Genomic DNA, 16,436 nt, shown 5'->3' on the forward strand with positions numbered 1-16,436 from the left:
TCTTTGACCAAATGAAATGTAGAGACAAGCATCTGCAGTAGTTACTGTGGAGTAAAGTAACATGAACTTACTGCTAGCCAGCTTCTTTGTGAAACCGTCTGTATGCATATTCCTACCCTCAGCTCTATGAATTAGCCTATTCTTTTTTCAGAGGTATGAGTAATGGATTTAGTATATCAAATTGGTCTTGTGGTAAGGAGCGTACATGATCATTTTTCTTAAAAGCTCATGAACGGTTATTCCTTGGTAATTTTGGTTGGTTGTCAGGCCCATTGGTGCTCAGTAAGTGGATAGAGATGTCACCATCCTCCCAGCTCCTGAAGAACAGACTATAGCAGGCTCTCATCAGTGCTGAAAAGTGCTGGGGTTTCTATGGGTCCCAGATTTTTAGCACATCTATTGGAGTTTGCTACGTGGACCAGTCCTGCAGAACAGGTGGTATTCTGTCCCTTTAGAAATGCCCTTCTTGTGGGCAGGAGGTCATGCGCTTGCGCTAAGTGTGTATTTCACATTTACCTGTAGAACCAGGTAATTACCATGGATTCATGTATATTGGTTGAATTGCATGGCTTGTTGGAATCATGGTCATGTTCGCATGAAACGCTGCTTGGCCCAAGCTCAGAAAATCCCCTGAATAATCCCCTGTGCATCGCGTGGAAGCTGCCACACTGGAGCTCTGATCCTAGCCCAAGACCTGGAGGGGCTCGTGTAATACAGAACAATTAATTCTGGCCCTGTTGAAGACAAATAGGACCTTGGCAATTGATGTGGCTGGCTGCAGGATGCCCTCTCAGGCAAGAAAGGAGCGTTAATTACTTTTCCTTTTCACACAAGTCAGACCTTTCCAATAGTGATAAATGCAATTGTCAAACCACAATATCTTTTCTGTCCTGACAAGGTGCACTTTACCTAGCTCAGATATGAGGCAAGGTCCCCACTCTGCAACACCGTGACCTTCATGCTTTCCTGATCGTAAACCCTCGATAAGGACGAGAAGTTACAGAAGCCCCTTTGGCCCCCCAGCTCATACATGTCCTCTGAAGCACATATAAATTGTAAATCCATTTTGTGTAAAAGCAATGGCCACAAAACACATGCAGTGAAAACCTTGTCACACTCAGCTCTCACTGGGGAAACAAACTACTGCAACTCTCCCCAACTTTCCAACTGTGCCTGTGCTTGCCCTAGCTCTGATACACTGCTGTGCTTGGTACAGTTGGGGAACCACTGTTCTGTTGTCTAGCAAACTAACTCCATGGCAATTTGAGCTTCTATTGGATTATCTTGACTGAATAAATAGCTAGCTCAATCTAAGCAATGTGCAAAGTCCATAGCAAGATTACAACTCGATTTGCTTAAATGAGGCCCTGTGGTTGATCCACCTGTCCTCAGTGTGTAAGAACTTAGGTCTGACCCTACAGCAACTTTTCATTGTTTTCCAGCAGCTGCGGGCAGCTCAGGGCACTGGCTAGCCATTTCCAGCAAGGTCAGCACCCATTTCCAGCTTGGGTCAGGCTCAGAAATTCATTTAGACATATTTCAGCCCACTTAAAGTTAGGGAACTTGTTTATCTTTAAGTAAAGGGAAGTGGTGTCACTGAAATAAATCGAAATATCACTTTCTGAAGCATACCAAACTATTTCCACATGTAAACGTGCCAATTAACTCACATGAAACAAGCTCTGAGAGCACTGTCTCTTTGAGACACTCCAAAAGGGTTTACTTAAGCTGACCTACACAGCAGCAGAGAATTCTTGGCGTAGCGCAATGAAGGGCATTTGTCTTCTAAACAATTAGTCTACCGAGATTAGGGAAACAAGGACTTTTTGCACTCTGGGGTGCATTAATAGGAATTCTCTCAAACTAGAGATGAAAAGCATTTGCCAGTCCTCCTACCTGAGTAGCTGCTGAGGGTTCTCTGCTTTCCACTGTGTGCTTGGAAACCAAGTGATAATGACAGTAATATCTAAATGCTACAAATTCAGAATCTGTTCCCACCCTCAGCTTTGTATAAATAGTACTTAACTCAGTTTTGCTGTCTAGAGGGTGAAAGACATTTAAAATTAGAAGACAGATAAACAGAAAAACTCTTCCATAGTAGAATAGACATAACTTACATTTATAGGTATCTTTTTCTTTCTTTTTTTGAGGGGGGAGGGATAGCCTCTTTATTTGCTTCCTAGTTTATGAACTTTTGCATTCTTATTTCAAGCCTATTTCTGCAGCCACTAGAATTTCAAGCAGTCATCATTAACAGTCATTGTTAATTACTGTTGAGATATATATGTAACCTCAAATTAATTAAATGAACGTCGTTCATTCTGTTGACCAAAACTGGTTCCTTCTCTCTGGAAGGGTTGCTTTGTTCCTTGTTTACACTTTGAAACCCTCTTCTGTGGATGAAAATCAGCTCTGCCTGGAAGGTGTGGCTGAGACACCCAGTGAAGGTGAGGAACTGCCTTTGGTGTGTGTGTTCTCATGGATGGCTAGGTGCATTCCCTCTTCCCCAGGGCACAATGAACCCTAAATGAAATGTAGTGCTTCTGCCTCTAGTGGTGGGAAGAGACACAATTCAAATGACTGGCAAGGGGCAGGCTGCATGGAGGTGACCTGAAATTGTAGGGAAAACTTATATTGCTACAAAGTCCTCTTGTGAAAAATACTGAAGTGGTAGTTGCTATGTATATTCAGGAAGGCCTGATCTGTAGCACAATCCTCCTACTTCTAAGGGAGTTCCGCTTTTGTCCTCTCTGCTTAGCCAGCAGTGCTTTAACTACTTCGTCTAGAATCTACGCACAACATTGGATTTCACAAATACACACTGAGATGAAGGCCAATTAAATTGAAATTGCCTCCAAAACCAGTATACCATGATGTTAGGACGAATAAATTTTCATTTGGCGTCCTGGATTTTCTAAGAATGCTTTGCTGCACTTGTAGCAAATAATTATGTGGAGCTCTGCACCTTCTAAAAACATCCATCCACTTATGTCTGCTTTGTGGGGGGGAGCTTCCAGTCAGCTGGCTCTTTCATTTTCTGCGATCTTTCAGTTTAGACTGTATTGGTTATTGCACCTCCAAACAATATATTAAGGAGACACTAATAACTGTGGTTTGTACCTACAGACATCATAGCTAGGAAATGCATGTCATTGCCTGTTTACATTTCCCTCTCTAGTTAACCTGAGATTGCTTGATGTGGATTAGTATTCAACATGAAGTCTGGATGAGTTTTGAGAAGCTCTAAAGACAGGACTTTTACAATTTAAGCACTGGTTGTTTCTGATTTTGCAGGAATTCTTAAGACTAAAAGCTGATGTTTGCATCCTTTTACTCTGCATAACGCTGCTATAAGTACTTCCATTGGGCTAATCTGGTGCAAACAAGGTTGTTCATCAAAGCAATGGAACATGTGTTTTGTCTCTTCATTGCTCTTTATTACTTTCTGATATTTGTAGCCTTAAGCCAAACATCTGGGAAGACAATCTGGCTTCGAAACCAGTTACTGAAGATGCTGCTAGATGTAATCTGCTCAGACAAAACTCATCTGTCTGCTGAGTAAGTAGAAACAATTTAGGAAGGCAGGAGTAAGTGACTCTTTCTTCTAGGCTTTGTCTTTCATGGTGTTTGATAATGACTAAACACAACGATAATATCTGAGTGTCAATAAAATGGTAAGTAAGAGCAGACTAGATTCAGAATTATGTCTTGGCAGTGATTTGTCTGGGATTCACAGTGATCTCCATTTTGAAAAATGTTGAGTGTTTTCAGAAAATGATCTCAAAGAAGGAACTTGGAGATACTGTTTCTTCTTCAATTGCAAGGGTTGGAACAAAATCACAGCTGTTACCGAAAATCAATTGAATATAACTTGGGATTCCTTGTGTCCCTGTATCACAGTCATAAGCACGCAGTTATAGTTCTACCTTGTGTAACTAAAAGGCAGAGTTCATGCTGTTGGATGCTGTAACTGCACTTCCATCTGTTAAAGTGTCTTTGACTTCAAAATTTAAACTTGAATTCTGAATGTTCTAGGTTGAAAGACCTAGTCTATGACGAATTTTTTATCAGTTACTGATACGCACTCTCAGAGGGAACCTCATGTTAATGAGCTTTTGTTTTGTAATATAAGATTGGATTTAGTGGGAATGAAGTGGCTTGAGCTGTGTATGTCATTAAATCTTCATGATTCTGTGTTGTGGTAAAACCTTAATCAGAATTTTTCCAGAGAAGCTTGAGCTTCTGAACCACCTAGAGATAATTTTAAATAAAATCCTCTCACCGTCTTTTCCTATGTCTCCTTTCATATTCTTTTATTTCCCTCTCTTTTCCAGGGCACAACAAGAGACATTTTTGGCGCTGGGGTCAGACTGGTTTCTGCTGTTCACACAGAGCTACCTGCACTCTAGCACGGTTGTGCTAGGAATGAAACTACTTCTGTGCTTCCTCCACAATCGTCCACTGCTAAACAAATTCAAGGAAGGGATGGTGGCTGGGCGCTGGCTGGAAAACAGCTCTACAGGGTTGAATATTCTGATGGGTACGTGTTGGTTTAATGCTCCTGAAACAATCCCTTAATCAAGCTCAGTGGATGAATTCCCACTAATCTCAATAGACCAATAATTAGTATTGCTTTCTAGGGCAAGCTTGTCTTGGTACTTCAGGTTTTCTGTGCTGAAGGGTAGAAAACACTGCTGCTTCATTGCACTGTAGTTGGCATCTCTGGTTAGAAGTTGCAGGGAGATGGGTCTTCCTGTCTTACTTAAAATCAAGCTAGTTCGTAAGCATGTGAGAAGTTCAGATGTCAGCTTGTACAGTGAACCCTTCTTTTTCTTTAAGATTTGTTCAGTTTGCATTTTGATAACTAGACCTGTGGTTATGAGAGAGGGAAGAGAAGGGAGGAAAATTCTGGGAGAATCTCCTGTTTGAAGTTTTGTGAAATGTTGATATTGCAGTCTAGAAGAATCCTGAGTGGCCTGGAACCACAGACAAAGGAGGATGAAATTGGGTCAGTAGTCCTTCTTCCAATATGGCATTCATTTTTAGAGACTTTCTCAGAATGTTTTCATTTTCTTTTCCTTTACAGATAATTTAAAAACTCATCCTCCAGTAACTGAGAATGGCCCCTTCTTGATTTTTGGATTTTCTGTGTTGCAAAAATGTCTGACTGATCATGTCCACATCCCTGAGATCTACTTGCTGGTGGCAAGGCTCTTTCTGGCAACTCCACATTGTGAACCACCTGAAACAGCCAAGGTAAGAAAAACGTAGTGGACAAGCATGAAGCTGCAATTACTTTATTACTTTGTCATTTTCTGGCCTTTTCTATAAGAGGATTCCCAGGCAATCTAACCCTATTTAGTTTTTGGGATAGATAAAATTAGCCATCCACACTTAAAAGATGAAGTAAATTAAGTTTGATTTAAGGAAATTTGTGTTCTGAGCAAACTTGTTCATGTAGGTCTTTAGTACAATTCAACTAATGCATGTTAGAAGGTAATTCCAATTAGTTTTTCTGTCTGTTTTTATGTTGTCAGTACTCATTAAAATCTCAGAATCAGTGGTTATGTGTATTTTTCCCTGGTGCCGTGAGAAGCCATAAGGCTTTTTTTCCCCCAGGAGTAACAAAGATATCTTTCTGAAGAGGACAATCCATTAATGTTATTCTGGAGAAAGACATTTAATAGGATAGGAGAGGGAGGAGCAGTTGGGTGTGAAGATGTTGTGGTGTTTTTTTTTTTCCTGATGTGGGAGAGCAACCATTGTTCTTGATGTAGCATAAATAATTACAATCTCTTCTTGAAATATATCTCTTCCTGTTGTAGGGAGATCTTGACTCTATGTTGCAGTGGATCTTGCAACACCACATTACAGAGAATGTCCTCAAAACTGGATTGTGTGCAGAGGCAGCTGCTTTACTGTTGGAGATGGTTAGAGTCACTGTGGACAAGGTAAGCATTTTATAGCAAGGTCAGTGCAACATGAGTGGCACTACCTGATGTACGTGGTGATCTTCACCTGTAAGCTCTAGCTTTCATCTGCCCTCACAGGCAGTACTAAGTCTAAAAGCGAGCAGGGATTTCAAAGCATCAGCATAGCTCTTGGCCTGGTTGTTACATAGCAGATGATGTGATAGGCTCATGTTTACTAACTGAACACAGAGATGGGTCTTACCCACAGAATCACCTGTTCTACTGATTCTTGGCGATAAGGATATGTAACCTTTCTGTAACCTGGTCTGCAAGCTGGGAGTTAGCTACTTGTGCCTTTTATGACTTCTCTGCGGCCATGCAGTGTTTGCTTAGCTGCTTAGGGAACATCTGGAAAGGACCTTATCTGAATGTGGAATGCAGCCTTGACTAGATGCACATTTGTCTGTGTTCAGCCCATTGCAGATGCAGAAGCCTCCTGGGAGATTAACTATCCAGGGAATGTTATCCAGTTTCTGTGCTTGGTCTATCATAGTTACACTCAAGATCCAGTGTGGCACTGTCCTGACTTCTTGAAAACTTTGGCGATGGTTGCCTTCCATTCTGGAGCACCCAAGGTATGTGTGTGTGAATCAGCCCAAGCCCTTCAGATGTGTTGCCAGGAGGAAAAATCAACTTAAAGGAGGTTATAAATTAAAATCCCTTGCTTGTTTGTCTGTGTCTACAGGGAGGTTCTGAAGGTCTTTTGTCCCCTGAAGGTCCAGCCATTGCTGAAGGGAAAGGCTGTGTTGATTCTTCCTCTCTCCCACTCCTGCCACACCCTGCCAAGAAACAAGTGTGGGATTTCATAGGCATCCTCCTGATGGACAGTCTCCTCAACATCCCAGCAAACAAACAAGGACATCCACTTGAGCTGCTTCTTGAGGTTTCTGTTGTAGTCCTCAGGCTTTGCTGCTCTGCTTTGCTCTGGGGGTGGAAGGACAGGAGATAATCTGCTAGTAGCCTAGTGAAGGGCTAACAGTGATGAAGAATTGTATTCAGTAAGCATTTCCAGCAGTCCAGGATAAGGCTGGATCACAGCTCTTAGCATGCATTACTTCCTGGCAGATCTGGACAGCATACATAATAGAATGGAATTCCTCCTACCTGTTCTTGCAAGGAAGAGACTTCTCTTTCTGCCTGCTCTGCATTCATGCTACACCTAGACTCCAACGAAGGCATTTTTCAGGCAACATTTAACATTAAAGTAAGGCATGAAAATTTTCCCTTTCCCTAGTAATGCCTGCATGTCATTAGAGCAGCCCTTGAATTCTAGAGAGAACAGAATATTTCACAGAGCTTTCCTGTGTACTGTTTTTTAGACAAGAATTTCTTTTCAGTGACCAAATAAACCAAAACCAACCGTCTCTTTGCTCGTTTTTTAGGACAGCTTAATGAAATCTGTAACAACTGAACCTAGGATTTGAATTCCAACCGCTCAAAGCACTGGAAAGAGTCAATCGATGAATTGTCAATAGTTCAGGTGTTCCAGACATAATCAAGGAATGGCTTGGGTTAGAAGGGACCTTAAAGATCAGCTAGTTCCACCCCCCCCCCTGCCATGGGCAGGGATGCCACCACTAGATCCCCACTAGATCAGGTTGCTCAGGGCCTCATCTAACCTGGTCTTGAACACCTCCAGGGATGGGGCATCCACAAGCTCTCTGTTCCAGTGCCTCACCCCCCTCTGAGTGAAGAATTTCTTCCTAACCTCCAATCTAAATCTCCCCTCTTAGTTTAAAACTGTTCCCCTTGTCCTGTCATTATTTGTTTGAGCAAAGGGTAGCTCAGACTTAGCTTAGTAAGACAAATAGTAACAAACACAAGAATCTTTATTGCAATTGTCATCTTATGAGTTAAATCACATTGTGGAGCAGCAGTTCCCTAAAGGCTTACATAATAACTTCCCAAGGCTTAATCATGATACAATTGAAAATAGAGTGGCTGCTATGACTACCTGCATCATTTCTATGACAGTTACTGATTTGCCTTTGCACAGAGGAGTACAACAGTCTTCTGCACTAGTGTTACTGTGGGTTAGCTGCTGAAGATAACTGTTAACCTTGCATCAGCTTTTCATCTGCCCATAACAAAGGCTGAAGTGTGGAAGTGAGATGGAGTTCTTCTCCTCTTTCTTCTTGTGCTGTTTTTCCCCATCTCTTCCTAAAGCAATGCCTAGGGGGTTAAAGGAAATGTTAGGCATTTTGAACTATCTCAGGTTGTGTTGAATTTATTTTGGAATCTCTACTTGTTACCTTGAGCAAAACTTTTACCAAATCCCAGTCTTTGATAGCTATAAACTGCCAAAGATCCAGTGAAATCAAAAGCCCTTGAATAGAGGCTGAGTGTGACTTTCAGAATCTGATTTTTTGCTGTTTTCTTGCTTTAGTAATGTTTATATGGTGACTGTACAGGCTTCTCCAGAGGATGCCACCAGTGAGCAGAAGAGAGATTTTCAGACAAAAGTCTTGCTCTCTGCTATGGATGTCTTCCATGTTATCAGCCAAGGCGAGGGGAAAACAAGACCAAGAGGTGAGTGGTGAGATTCAGATCATTAGGTAGCTGATATTTGGCATTTAGCTGTCCTTGTTAGACAAGCCTGGAAACAATAGGTAGAACTCAGCTCGTCAGGCTGGCCTGTCCATTTACTCCTGTCATAAATTCACATACAGAAATTACTGCAGTTTTACTCTGTTTCTAGAGCTTTTTTTGAGAACAGATTCTGAACATTAAAAGGGAGTACTTAACAAGAAAGAAACCTAGGCTTATCTTTAAGTGCTTCTGGAAACAACCCTGGTAACTTTGTTGTTGTTGGTTTACTTTCTGAGTCATTGGTTGGACTAGTCCTTCAGGACAGTGTTTCAGTGGGATTGGTTCTGTCCCTAGGATGGAGCAGTCATACCCAATCTAATTAACACGTTTCTGCTAGACCTAGAGTTTTCTTAGACATGTCCCACCTCTGATAAATTGACATGATTTTGTTCTTTCTCAACTCTGGCATTCTCAGATCTTACATTATATTTTACTGCATTTCAAGTTGTTGCAGGATAATCAACTCTCTTGTATTATCTCCAGGGAGCAGTGATCCTCGTGGCACTTCAGAATCAACTGCATCTGTATCCGTGATGAATGTTGCTTATTTTGCTCAGAAGCTGATTGAGAAGCTGAGCAGCAGAATGTTTGCTGCTGACCCCAAGCAAATCCTGCTCTTCACTGCTAAACAGATTGTGGGGGTGAGTCACATGAAAGATTTTTTCAAACTGTTATAAACATTTTATCTGTTTCACACTGAGATGGTGATTTGACAAATCTCAAGAAGTTGGCTGCAATCTAATGATTCTGATTATTTCTGTTCTCTTGCATGAGCTGATAATGGCTGTAAATGACAATCAGAGCTAGATTTTGCTGAATAAAGAAGGGAGAGTTAGCTCTTTCCCATGTACCACTCTCTGCTGCCTATGTATATATTGCTGAATGAGAATAAATTAATCCTTTCTACAATTCAGAGGACTTCAGCAGAGCTACAGGAAAATTGAATTTGTACCTAACAGGTAGTTAGGGGGAATATTGCCGAAATAAGTTTAGAACAGCTTAAATGAGGTGAGAGGAGTGAATCCTTGGGGAAGAAGTTTTTTTGAACAAGGCAAGTACACTGCTGTTTTGTATTTTCACAGGTCTTAGAAGGCACGGTTTCTCAAAAGGAAGTTTTCCTCAATACGCTGTACAGCTGTCTAAACAGAGCCATCCTCTACTGCCTGTCCAGACCACAACAGTCACTGCCTGAAAAGTTTAATGTCCTGAACACTCTTAATGTTCTACAGGAACAGTGGGACATTATTTTTGCAACTTACAACTCGAGTAATAATTTTGTTGTCTGCCTAATGCACTGCCTTTGCCAGCTGAATTCATGCAGGTACAAATGTTTGTCTTGGTGTGACGTCTGCTTAACTCTCTGTACTGTAATTTATGGCAGTGGGTGCAGCAGGGGAGATCTTGCATGTTTTTTTTATTTTTTTTTCTTCACAATGTTTAAGTAATCTCCAATTTGGAGAGTCCCTAGATGCTGAGATTGAGATGGATACACCTAGACTAAGGATTTTGGTTGTACTGTATCCTAGCAAGACTTTGGCCTATTGGGTCTCAGTGCTCTGGGGATTTAAAGCACCACTTTGCAGCTGTCTGCCTTGGGCAGAGCTTCTTGTCTGAGCTGGTGTCTATTGAAGTTACAGAGTAAAGCTCCCTGGGGAAAGATGGTTGTTTTCCCTTGTACATTTTACCAAAAAAAAAAGCAATATTTTATCATTTAATTTCGAGGGAAAGTTTATTCATGTGCTCACTGTTCTGGGGACAAATGATTGGTTTTTAGCAAGAAAGTGGAAGAGGTACAGTTCTTCAATCAGAGAGCTGTTTTCTCCTTGAAACACTGGTGAGCAGAAAATTTCCTACCACCTCTCTGGTTTAGAGGCAGATTAGTATGCATATTTGTGGATGTAATAAGCAAGGCACAGTAGATGGTAATAACACTCAATTCCATTTCTTTCATTTCGAAAAGGTTGTTTCATTTCAGAGGCACTCAGGCAAGCTTGCAGGTTTGTCTAAGAAGAACCCTTGAATTTGCACAGAGGTTTAATTGCTGCTTTGTATTAACTAAGATATTTATGTGTATCTGTTTTACTCATCCAGCCTTTCTAGCAGCTCACTCACTTTGGAGTAAACTGCAGTTAACAAGTCTCAACTGATTTCAGTGGAGCTAGCTCATGAGCACGCCAGTAAAATGAGAATCTGGAAATTTTGGGGTGTAAAATCATTCCACAAGCATGCAGGTGGCTGTTTTCTGAGCTGTCTGCACTGAGGTAGTTTAGGGAGATGGTTGTTCTGATTCAGGAGTCATTCTTATGTGGGTACACTTAAAACATACGTAAAGTAGTGCATTGATATTCTGAATCTTCTTGTTTTGGTTATCGTTACTTGGATATGAATTACAAAGTCCTGGTTCTGCTGAAATTGTTGGGAGTTTTGCCCTTGACTAAATAGGACTAGAACATTCATAGGTATTCTGTTTGTTATTCTTACAGGTTTTGTGTCAAAGGTACTTTTTTTTTTTTTAAATGTAAACTGGGGAAGGTTGGCTTTTGTTGTTTTTTGTTTGGTTTTGGACACTTCTGTTTCTTTAAAAGAAGCAAATAATGGCCAGGGCTTTATTCACTTTGATGTTTGCTGTTTCAATGGAAACCTTCTGTGCTGCTTCGGTGTGCTGAACTGAATGCAGTGGTAAGGTATCATAATAGAAATGATCCACAGTTCCTGAGGTTTTCTATAGCTCCATGATTATTCTTATTCCAGTCAGATAATAATTTCTAGACAAAAACTGTGGAGATGGAGTAAGGATTGCTTGTATATAAGAGTATAAATATTGACAACAATAAAAATTACAGAAGTTTGATATTATCCAAAAGCCAAACATAGCAAGTCCTGTGAATCAGAATTGTTGCATTTTAAAGAAAACCAGAAATAGGCAGCTTTGCATACGCAAGAGGCTTTACTCTCCCTTGTAGTGGTGCCTATTTACTCTTGAAATAATGTAGTGTATTATGAGTGGCTATAGTGGGTCAGAACAAGGATCTAGGTGGCTCTGACTCCTACATTGGCTAATACTGGTGCTTAGGGACGAGTGAAAATAGGGCGAACACTAGGTGCTAAAGTATGTGGCCTTGTTATGCTGAGTGCTTTATAAACTGTATGAGACTAAGTGAACAGATCATCTGTAGGATATGGCAACGCAATGTTTCCCAAACAATGGGAGATAACTCTAGTGAAGAAATTCGGAGCAAAGAGACTGCACAAAGCTTTCCCGTATCTCCCCTGAGCACCCTGCGTGCAATCTGGATACCTCAGTACAACCCTGTGCTCGAGCTAACTGAGGTAAATAGTAGGTAAAGTGCACCAAGGATTGCAGGGATAAGGCTTGTAGAACACAGTGATTCATAGGATCTTGATGAATGCTTTGAGTTTGAAAATCAGACTGACAGGGATTTAATTCCCATTTCATGTAATTTCTGCAGTGTCATGTAATTGATGTAGGCCTTTGAGCCTGGGAATGTGGCCTGCTACATGAATAAAGTAGGAGTGGATGAGTAGAAATAACTAGCTTTTTCATTGTCCTTGGTTTGTTCTACATCTGCTCTCCTTTTCTTTCGTCACAGCTATCCAGAAGGTTTTGGGGTGGATGCCAAACCAAGACTGGCTTCTCATCACCAGATTTTCCTTGCACCCAGTGAAGAGGAGAAAGGCAGCGTACCTACTCCAGATGATGGTAATTTATTGCACATTTGCTTCAGCTTACAGGGTATGAAAGTGCCTGATCTAAACAGCTATCCAAGCAGCTTGTGCAAGTGCTGCTGAATTCCTTCTTCACAGTGTTTAGGCACTGCAGGCACAGCACAGAGGAAGATTGTGCTAAAAACAGCTAGTGTCTTTACACGGTATGTTTTTATTCCAAATTCATACCCCACATCCTCAGGAGTAATGGATATGTTTGGAGATATTTTCCCCAAGTTGTGGCCAGTATCAGTGCCCAACTACCTGCTATTTGGAGTTCTGTTTCTCTTTTCAAGGCCTATGTAGCTTGGTAGCTGAAAGAAACGTGGTTCTTTTTAGAAAAAACAATGAAAACACTTGGGCTGGATTCAGTGTGTGGGCTATCAGCTGAACCTTACTGCAGAGACGTGTGTGTTGTTGTTGTCTTTTTTTTTTTAAATGTATTGGTTTGGGTATGAAGCAGTCAGGTCAGTCTGATTTGCAGGGAAAGACAGCAAAACAGCTCAGCACTTCCTTGTACAGCCCCTGTTGCCGTATCAGATTTTTTCATGACTTGGTTACCTTCCTCCTACTGTTTCTGATGACATTTGACAATATAAAGGAATGGCCTTTATGTGCTTTAAAACTCTGTGTGATAATAAGCTCATCAAACTTCTGATGAGATGGTTTTCCAAGGCAGGAACCAGATAGAATCATCTGTCACTCCTACTCATTTCATTCAGGGAATTGAAATATAATGAAAGGAATGTCCTACTCTTTTCTGTATTAGACTAAATGGTCTGGCTTAGAATGTGTGTAGACACTGGACAGAATGGAGAAACTCTATGCACTCCAGCAGTTATTCTGGACCAGAACTGTTCAAAATTAGATGCTTTTGATTTATCTGCTGCTTGACTTGTTACATAAATTACAAATGAGTATTTTCTCTTTTGCTTCTTAGTCCATCAGGAGATTCTGAGAACAGTAGAAATCATCTGGAAGCAGCTCATCTCTCAGAGGCGGCAGGCTCTGGAGGACATTTACAAGATGGATCTCTCTGTAAAAGGAAGTGACAGAGAGAGGGACATGAAGATAACTGAGATCACTCCTTTATGGGAAGAAATGATGACAAAAGCTTGGCAAAACTTCCTAGGTCTCTGCTCTTTAATTTAACACTCATTGTAGTAACCAAAGATATTGCAGTGCTTAATGGAGAGCTGCTAATTCCTCGGTTGTACTCTTCCTCTGCATGTCACCTGCTAGATGAAACAGGTTCTCATTTTCTGTAATCCAGTACTGTGACTGTTTTCTGTGTCATGCCCCAGCCCTTCTGTAATCATCTGGTGATGGATTAGGGCTGGTGTTGTACCATAAGAAAGAGAGGTGTACTTAGACAAATGTATCCCACAGGAGAATTTAATAAGAGGGAGGATATTTAGGTGAAAAGGGGCATCCCAGTGATGCTGGTATATGGCAGACCTCAGTGAGGCTTTTAAATAAAGGCTTTTGAAAAGCATATGTTAACTCACCTCTCTTGTAAAGAAAAGGACAAGCCAGCTGAAGTGAGGTGCTACCACGTTGTATCTTGTGTAAGACTGATACACATTACACAAAACCTCCCTACAAGCTCCACTTCAAGTCGTACAAGCTCTTTTTCTATTTTTTTTTTTCCTTTTTTGGCTCACAGCATCTGAAAAGAGAATTCTCCAGAACAAAGGAGGGCCTGGCTCATCTCAGAGCAAGCACAATTCCTGGAGTGAAAGTCTTTCTTCAGCTATTAGGCTGATGCCTGGCCGGAATACAAAGGAAATGACATACAAATCTGAGGTAACATCTCCTTTTTGTCCTTTCTGTCTCTGTCACCTTCTCTGCCTTTGATATGGTTCTGGAGAGCTTGTCTGGACTTGTGAGGCTTCTGTGTATGTCTGTTGGTGTGTTCCTTTGGAAATTAGACACCCATGGCTGTTAAGGTTCCTTTCCTAGACTTTAAGACTAGAGTGAGACAATTACGAATAATTTTGTCTGATCTCCTGGATGGAAGGGGCCAGAAAGCTTTACTTGGCGTTTGCCTAAAAGTAGAGATTTCAGTGAGTAAGGTGAGACCTTTATTTAATAAGCTGTGCTAGACTCTTGAAGACCAGGTCAGGTGTTTTTGCTTCCGTATTGGGGAGCACTCATCAGCACTGGACAGAGGTGTCAGCTAGGGTTTATTAGGTCAGTTTCAGAACGTCACTGCTGAAGGTGACATGGTATGAAATAGCTTTAGACCAACAGATGGTCTGCCCATGTATGGAGTGATTGTGTAGCTCACATGGAGTGGGAAAACATTTTTTCTAGAAGCCCTTTGTCCTTCTGTGTGCAACAGTAGATATTTCTGCTGGAGAAACTGCATGCATGCCGTGTTGTTTAGGAATCCCGGTCTGTGTAGAAATGCAACCTAAAAAGTTGTGCCTTCAGTTCTACTCACTGGATTTATTAATCTGTCATCTGTATAATGTTCATATTCCTATTGTACCTTGAATTTAGTGACTTAAATCCTGCTTGTCAACATTGTCTGTTAGCAGTGTACTTTTAAACAACCGAGGCCCCAGCATGGCAAGGTGCATGGTAATATCCATAACTTTAAATCTGACTAACTCTGATGTTCAAAAACTCCATCAGCTTTCTAAATATTTAAAATCAAATTTAAAAAGTAAGCCACAAAAGAGAAATGGGGTGGTATATCTTTTTGGTGGCAGAGTGGGGAACAGAATAGCCAGAGAGCAAACTGAAGATTTGGAAGCCACTGAGATCTCATTTCATGAGCTACTTGTGTGGGCAATATTCATGAGAATGGTTAAGCCATATAGGTTTTCCCTGCTTATCTGGGTGGAAACACAATGTTTGTGTTTCCAGGCTGTGGCTCTAATGACAAAATTGGTAGTGCCTGTCTCGAGATACATTTTCACTTTATTTATTTGCAGTAGTCTTTTGTATGATGTTGTGTAGTTTTATGAGTCTTGATGAATCCTACAATGCTAGCTAGTAAAATACGTATTCTTACAGTACTCCATTTTATGAGTGTGATACCTCAGAAGTTTTAGCAGTCAAGGCTCTGTTATAATTTCTGATGCTATAGTAAGCCATGGTCATAGTAGAAATGCAGAATAAAGAAATAGTCACTGATGTAAAGAACTTAGGTTGACAGCCTTAACAATTTCTGTTTTTCACAGAATGACAGAATTGTAGGGGTTGGAAGGGACCTCAAGAGATCGAGTCCAACCCCCCTGCCAAAGCAGGTTCCTTAGAGCAGGACATTTGTCTAGAATACAAACAACACACCAGTTAGTTGTGTACATTGGGGCTAGAGTAGCTATAGGGTACAGCAGCACTCAATTGACAGAATATTCAGAGCTTTGAACTGTTTCAGTGGGGCACTTCGAACTGGGCATTCTCATCTTACTGCAACGCTGAATGTATCAAGGTCTTTTTTTCCTCCTGTTGAAGAGACAGTCTGTTACAGCATCACTTTAGGGAGTTTTAACCCTCTAGCTTAAGCTGCAGCAGGTTGAAGCTTTATCCCCAGTGAATTGCTTCAGTTCTAGTAGTGTTAATCGGTAAGGCTACGATACCTAAGTCAGTGCCTGACTGAGCTGTAGTTTTTTTCTCACTATGCCACAGCATCCTTTTCATTCCTTAAAATCACGTTGCTGCTTACAGTGAGCAAGTTCTTCCCAGGTACATATGTAGACTGTGATGTCATACTGCAAGAGCATCTACTATTTGCCCTGGGGTCTGTTTAATTATTTTTTAAAATTAATTTTGATTATTACAGCTGATTACACCTCAGTGAGCAATGTAATTGATATTTGTAAATGTATCCCAAGGAACATTTTGTACAACATGCTTTTTGCTGTTGAAGGTTAAAGACTCCGTTATTGGTTTTTCCCTAAATATGCCCACATCATTAGTTCCTCCAGTGAAAAGGTTGCCATCTGGAAAAGGCAGCACGGAGACATTATTCAGGCACAAGTGCATGAAATTGGTGTTTCTGCATCTTCTGTCTCTCTTCTGCAAGGAAGGGGCTTGTAATTAAAGGAGCTGTGTTTGAAGGAAACATTACTCATTTGGTGTTATTCCTTATCATGTCAAAGACTGACAGCTCTGTAGCTCTGATAAATTGTTCCTTTC

At 41.0% G+C, this 16,436-nt stretch overlaps 1 protein-coding gene across 4 annotated transcripts in view; it reads left to right on the top strand.

Annotated features, from left to right (window-relative positions):
- WDFY4 (WDFY family member 4) overlaps positions 1 to 16,436 on the top strand; it is a 134,379-nt gene that overhangs the window by 48,133 nt on the left and 69,810 nt on the right. For all 4 annotated transcript variants that reach the window (XM_083843360.1, XM_083843361.1, XM_083843362.1 and 1 more), the window contains 13 exons: positions 2,356 to 2,447; positions 3,459 to 3,558; positions 4,335 to 4,540; positions 5,087 to 5,256; positions 5,826 to 5,951; positions 6,386 to 6,547; positions 6,658 to 6,855; positions 8,384 to 8,501; positions 9,045 to 9,202; positions 9,644 to 9,882; positions 12,173 to 12,282; positions 13,228 to 13,419; positions 13,954 to 14,093. In XM_083843360.1, the coding sequence (XP_083699486.1) occupies positions 2,356 to 2,447; positions 3,459 to 3,558; positions 4,335 to 4,540; positions 5,087 to 5,256; positions 5,826 to 5,951; positions 6,386 to 6,547; positions 6,658 to 6,855; positions 8,384 to 8,501; positions 9,045 to 9,202; positions 9,644 to 9,882; positions 12,173 to 12,282; positions 13,228 to 13,419; positions 13,954 to 14,093 (2,011 nt within the window). The remainder of the gene's footprint in view (positions 1 to 2,355; positions 2,448 to 3,458; positions 3,559 to 4,334; positions 4,541 to 5,086; positions 5,257 to 5,825; positions 5,952 to 6,385; positions 6,548 to 6,657; positions 6,856 to 8,383; positions 8,502 to 9,044; positions 9,203 to 9,643; positions 9,883 to 12,172; positions 12,283 to 13,227; positions 13,420 to 13,953; positions 14,094 to 16,436) is intronic.

The sequence above is a fragment of the Anser anser genome (genome assembly GCF_964211835.1).
Source record: "Anser anser genome assembly, chromosome: 7".
In the NCBI taxonomy this organism is placed as follows: domain Eukaryota; kingdom Metazoa; phylum Chordata; class Aves; order Anseriformes; family Anatidae; genus Anser; species Anser anser.